At 30.8% G+C, this 6,373-nt stretch overlaps 1 protein-coding gene across 1 annotated transcript; it reads left to right on the forward strand.

Moving 5' to 3' along the window:
- Positions 1-279: 279 nt before the first annotated feature.
- Positions 280-5,614, forward strand: LOC127846778 (uncharacterized). The gene is made up of 3 exons (XM_052378283.1): positions 280-653; positions 3,477-3,600; positions 4,492-5,614. Exons 1-3 carry the CDS (start codon positions 326-328, stop codon positions 4,526-4,528), a joined length of 489 nt encoding a protein of 162 aa, XP_052234243.1. The 5' UTR covers positions 280-325; the 3' UTR covers positions 4,529-5,614.
- Positions 5,615-6,373: the final 759 nt, after the last annotated feature.

Here is a 6,373-nt window from a genome sequence, read left to right on the forward strand (position 1 = left end):
GTGATAAATTGGAGGAACATTTCGAGTCAAGAATCTTTTGTCAAGTAGAGATTGCTGACATCCTCATTTACTTAAGTGTACATTATAAAATGGACTCATCAATCGTTAGAATCATGTAAATATTAAATAGATTCATGAAGTGCGAACTGTGAATTTATTCATTGTGTAAATAGTCATTGATGTTTTTTAAAAAGTGTGTATAAACAATTGCAAAAAGTACATGGTGCGAATTCGACATCAAACCGTGAACAGTGCATGGTGCGGATACGACGTATGGAAATAGACACAAAACCAAAGACAATAAAAGTTCGTTTTGAGGATAAACATGAATAATCGTTCCAAGAGGGACACAAAAAAGATCAACTACAAGAAATTGAACGATTCAGGGATGGCAGACGTGGGCGAACATAATTTAAAAATAGAAAAGTCGACCGAAGTAACCCAGTTAGAGGCTACAGCAGAAGTACATGTAAACAAAAATGGCGTCCTACAGTTGCTCGAGGACGATGAAATCGATGAAGACGAGCTTTCACACATGAAGGAAGAAATTGAAAATCTAAAGAGACAAGAAGAACAACTGCGCAAAAAACAGGACTTTCATGAAACAAAAAAGCAGCTGGAAAAACAGAAGGCGAAGATCGAATCCCTGAAGGGTAAAGTAAAAGTACTTTCTAACGGTAACACATACAGTAAAACTAAAAGTAAAAGTAGTAAAAAGAGTGATCATGAACATAAGCTTACAATTGATGACTTGAGAAAAGATAAATTACTTACAAATAAAGTTAAGAAGCAAATATCAAAGCTGGGTTTAATAGATGAATCATTATCTGAATCGGATGTTGACAGTGAATCCATTTATAACTTTTCAGAACAAGAGTCTGTGCATTCTGAATCTGATGGAGATTCTAGCTCTAATTCAGAAATATCCCAAATTAGTTCAAAACGGTCAGTCAAGGCAATTAAAAGTAAAAAGTCAGGCATTGCAATTACAGCTAATGATAAGGTTAAACATTCTCAAAGATATCCACACACTTACCTAAGATATGAATTTGTAAGCAAAAACATGACATTTGAAAGTTTGGATTTAAATTTATTTATTGCAGGAGAATTAGAAATAATTTCTGACTCTAAAACCAAATCAACAGAACGAAACGGTAGATTAGAATTGCTGAAACGCATAATGTATCTTAGTATGACATATGAATTCGAAGGGCTGAAATGCTATTATGCGGCTGTGCTTAGAGAAATTGAACTCGGGAAGAAAAAATGGAATGATGAATTCCAGTACTTAGAAATTGCTATCTTAAACAAATTTCAAATGAAACAGTCAAGCAATATCAAAAAATCAATTTCGCCAACATTTAAAAGCAAGAAACCAGATTCTGCCACTGTCGGTAAAGAAGAGTCAAATGTGTGGTTTTGTTCGCTTTACCAGAGAAACAAATGTCAGCACAAAAACGATCACACAGCTGTGGTGAAAGGGAAAATGCGGTACGCCCTACATATTTGTGCCACATGTTGGCAAAAAGAGGACAAAAAGATTCAGCATCCTGAATGTTCACAGGAGTGTCCAAGTCGACTGATGTGACTAAACAATATTTCAAACAAATTTGAAAAAGACGATGTAATAATAGACAAATTTCTACCAACATATTGTTTTAAATCAGAATTAGATAATTTAAACTCCAATTTAAATAAACATCTGTGTTCACATTCAAAATCATGCAAAATATGTTCATGTACAAATAATTCTTATCATGATATGCAGGAGATGATAAGAATTCATGAAAAAGTTAAAGCTTCGGCACAATATAATTTTATTGGTTGTAAAATTCCAGTAAATAATAGAATCAATACAGAATTTATGAAGACAATGCTACATGATTATAATGATAAGACAGTGTGTGAATTGTTAAAGTATGGTTTTCCTATTGGTGTAGTAGAATATAATGATAAATTAGAAAACATACTTCCAGTGTGGAAGTATTATAATCATAGAGGAGCTAATGAATATCCAGAAGCTATGTTAAATTATTTGTTGAAAGAAAAGAGTTACAATGCTGTGTTAGGTCCTTTTAAATCTAATCCTTTTAGTAGTAAGTTAAAAATCTCACCGTTAAACTCAGTGCCAAAAAAGGATGTCTCAGATAGGAGAATAATTTTAGACTTAAGTTTTCCAAAAGGTTCTGCCTTAAATGACTTTATTAACAAGTCTGAATATCTAGGGGATTCTATAAATTTAGTGTTTCCAAAAATAGATGACATGTGTGAATTGATAAAAGCAAAGGGGAATGGTTGTTTGTTGTTTAAAAAAGATCTTAAACGGGCTTATAGACAGATAAACATTTGTCCCGGTGATTATAATTTAGTGTCATTCATATACAAAAAGCACATATTTTGTGATACTGTTTTATCCATGGGATTAAGGTCAGCAGCTTACATTTGTCAAAGAGTAACAAATGCTGTAGCATATATATTACTTACACTTGGTGTAATTGTTTTAAATTATTTAGATGATTTTGCAGGTGCTGAAAAAGTACAGTATGCTGAGTTTGCTTATTTATGTTTAGAAAATATTTTACAAAAATGTGGTTTGGAAGAATATACAGATAAATCGGTAAAACCAACTACAAGAATGATTTTCTTAGGTGTTATGTTTGATACTATAAAAATGACTATGGAAATATCACCAGATAGGTTGATTGAAATATTGTTATTAGTGGAGAATTGGTTAAGTAAGGAAGTCGCTTCGTTGAAAGAGATTCAACAATTACTAGGCAAGCTGAACTTTGTTGGAGCATGTGTTAAAGCCAGCCGTATATTTATCAACAGACTATTGAACTGGCTTAGGGAGGTATATGCATTGAACTGTGAACATGATAGTCATGCAATACCAGATGAAGTGAAGTTGGATTTAAAGTGGTGGAAAACTTTTTTGCCATTATATAATGGTATTTCAGTGATTTCGGTAGAAGAATGGTCTTCTCCAGATGAAACCTTCTCGTGTGATTCTTGTTTAAGTGGTTGTGGGGGGTTCTTTCAAGGACATTATTTTCATGCAACTTTCCCCACATTCATACAAGAATTAGACTTACATATAAGTGCACTAGAATTGTTGACCATTGTAGTGTGTGTACATCTATGGCATATGACATTTAAAAGTAAAAAAATTGTAGTGCAATGTGATAACATGGCTGTGTGTATTGCTTTAAATTCAGGAAAAGCAAAGTGTAAATTTATGCAAAAATGTTTGAGAGATAATATTTTTTGCAGCTTTAAATGAATTTGAAATTAAGGCAGTACACATATTTGGTGTTGATAACAGGATAGCGGATCATTTGTCTAGGTGGCATTTAAATGAAAGTCATAGAAAGACATTTGAAGACATTACAAAAGAAGTTACTTTGTATAATAGTGTTGTACAAGAAAAGGATTTTACATTTATTAATCCTTGGTAGTGTATAATGTTGTTTCAGACAGACAGATGGGTCAACTTGGTGAGGAATTGAGAGCTTCAAATAGACGAGCTTATGCTGAGGGATCCAGGAAAAATTTGAAGATCCAGTGGGAATCATTTCTGTTGTTTTGCTTACATTTTGGGTTAGTTTTTCTTCCTGCTTCAACCCTTACTTTACAATTATATGTACAGTTTCTTAGTAGATCATTTAAATCAGTTGATTCAATTCGTAATTATGTAAGTGGAGTTCGAACCATGCATCAAATCCTTGGGTTTTCTTTAGATAAAGTAAATAATTTCATATTGAATCTAACCTTTAAAGGCGTTTCTAGAAAGCTATGTCATCAAGTTAAACAAGCTTTGCCCATATCTCCAGAACTTTTGATAAAAATGTATGCGGTACTAGATATTTCTGACATAAACTCGTCAGTTTTCTGGTGTTTATTTCTTTTCGCATTTTTTTTATTAGCTAGAAAATCTAATTTAGTCCCAACAACATTACAAGACCTAAAAGATCCTAAATTCTTATTGAGGGGTGATGTGTCTATTGAGAAGCATAAGTTATTGGTTAAAATGAAATGGACTAAAACTATACAATTTGGACAAAGTGTATTAAGCAGTCCATTAGTAGTTGTTAAAAATTCAACATTATGTCCCGTGGCAGCATTTAATGATATGATAAGTAAAATTCCTGCTGGACCTGGATCTCCTCTATTTGTATTGAAGTCAGGAAAACCAGTCACATATAACATTTATTTAAAAAAAGCTTCGTGAAATTTTATCAAAATGTGAAGTAGATCCAAATTCTTATTCTACTCACTCTTTTAGAAGGGGCATGGCTTCCTTTGCATTCAGATTAAACGTATCCGCTGATAAAATTCAGCTTTTAGGTGACTGGTCTTCAGACGCTTATAAGAAATATCTGCATATGTCTTTAGAAGATAAAGTTGAAATTGCTGAATTCATATCTGGACATATATAATAACATGTGTTGAATAGTGTATATATGTAAATAATTTTAATTTTTTCCACAGAAATCAGAATAGACTGATTCATTGTGCAGTCATGTAAAGGCAGTAGGTAAGAAACTGCATGTTGTCGTTAGATGTTTATATATGATCAGTTATATAGGTTGTCTGTCATTGCTGCTTTAGTTTGCACGCTTTATATTATTTCAGTAATTGAATGGACACGCTTATTATGTGCTATTGTTTTATTGTGTTGCTTTTATTGTATTGTTTGTTTGTGTGTGTTTGGCATTATGTTGGCTTTTGCATGAATATTCTATGAATTATTACATGTGACTTATAATTGTCTTAAATGAAATTGTATGTATGATCAAATTATCTATTTGATTTACATTACTTCTTGTTCGAATTGGAAATTCGATAATGATAATATTTGAATTAATTTCGCTGTGTTACAAGGACAATAAAAATTTAACTATTATTGAATTTGTCATTCATTGTAGTTATAACTTTATATAAATTCTCACTGAGGAAAACTTAAGGAAAGAAATTGGCTAATTTTAATCTTGAATTAAAATGTTTAATTTATGACGCAAGTTAATTCTGTTTACAAGTTCTCACTATACCTTTCTAAAAATAATGTTGAGCGATGTTCACTTTCAACTTTTTTATGATTGGTCGAATTGCTAACTCGAGCGCACGGGTTTTCGAAAAATAGTTCATACTTGTTTTTGTAAGCGTGAAACACACAGCGTTAAAAAATTTGAATTTCCCAGTCCCACCCTCCCAAATTAAGTAGTTTAATGAAAATCATTTTATATACATGTAATAGGTCATTGTGAGATAAGATAATTGATAATTTGTTAATGCTTATTAACTTGCTTTGTGTCTATGTTTGTATAGTGCTTTGCAATTATAAAATTATTTGTTTATTTACATATTTAATATTTGTTTTCAGCTTGAATTGTTATTAACATATTGTATAATGCTTGTATTATGCTTTGAATGCTTTTGCATGAATATTCTATGAATTATTACATGTGACTTATAATTGTCTTAAATGAAATTGTATGTATGATCAAATTATCTATTTGATTTACATTACTTCTTGTTCGAATTGGAAATTCGATAATGATAATATTTGAATTAATTTCGCTGTGTTACAAGGACAATAAAAATTTAACTATTATTGAATTTGTCATTCATTGTAGTTATAACTTTATATAAATTCTCACTGAGGAAAACTTAAGGAAAGAAATTAGGGAAATACTAATTTTGATATAAGTCTTTATAATCATTCAAATTAAAAGAAAAAAAATCGTATAATACTTTGTTAGATGTAATTGAATTGAAATTGAGATAAAATACGCATTTTACTTCCTTCAAAAAAAAAAAAAAGAAAAAATTTTATTTTTTTTGGAAAATGGAAAGTTTTTGCCACATTTTGGGAAAAATATACTTTTGGGGATTGGGAACATTATTTATCGGCTATAAAATCGGGCCAAAAAAACCCTGAGAACAGAAGAAAAACACATTGTATTTAAAACACATTTATAGAAAACATGTATCCATATGCGTGCATGCCATGTGCTCATAGGTTTAGTAATTGTTATTTTATTACATGAACTTTATTTATTATGAACAAACGTGTGCTGTAATGTTATATTTAATGTTATCCATGTTGCACCAGTAAGTTGACAGTCCAAATAAAGTCATATTTAAAGCACAGACAAATGTTGTTTTGTTTATAAAAATACCTGACTGTGATATTACAGTTCCATTGTATCATCTGTACTCTGGCTTAGAGGTTTTGAGTTAATGTTTGCATCTGATTTAATCTGATTTTCAGGAAATGTATATTTTTTTCCATGAATATATTCAAATTTTCTTTTCCTTTATCTTGCGCTTTATTTTATCTTATTATATGTTCTTTCTAATGATTTCAACA

This window comes from Dreissena polymorpha, chromosome 9, assembly GCF_020536995.1.
Source record: "Dreissena polymorpha isolate Duluth1 chromosome 9, UMN_Dpol_1.0, whole genome shotgun sequence".
Classification (NCBI taxonomy): Eukaryota; Metazoa; Mollusca; class Bivalvia; order Myida; family Dreissenidae; genus Dreissena; species Dreissena polymorpha.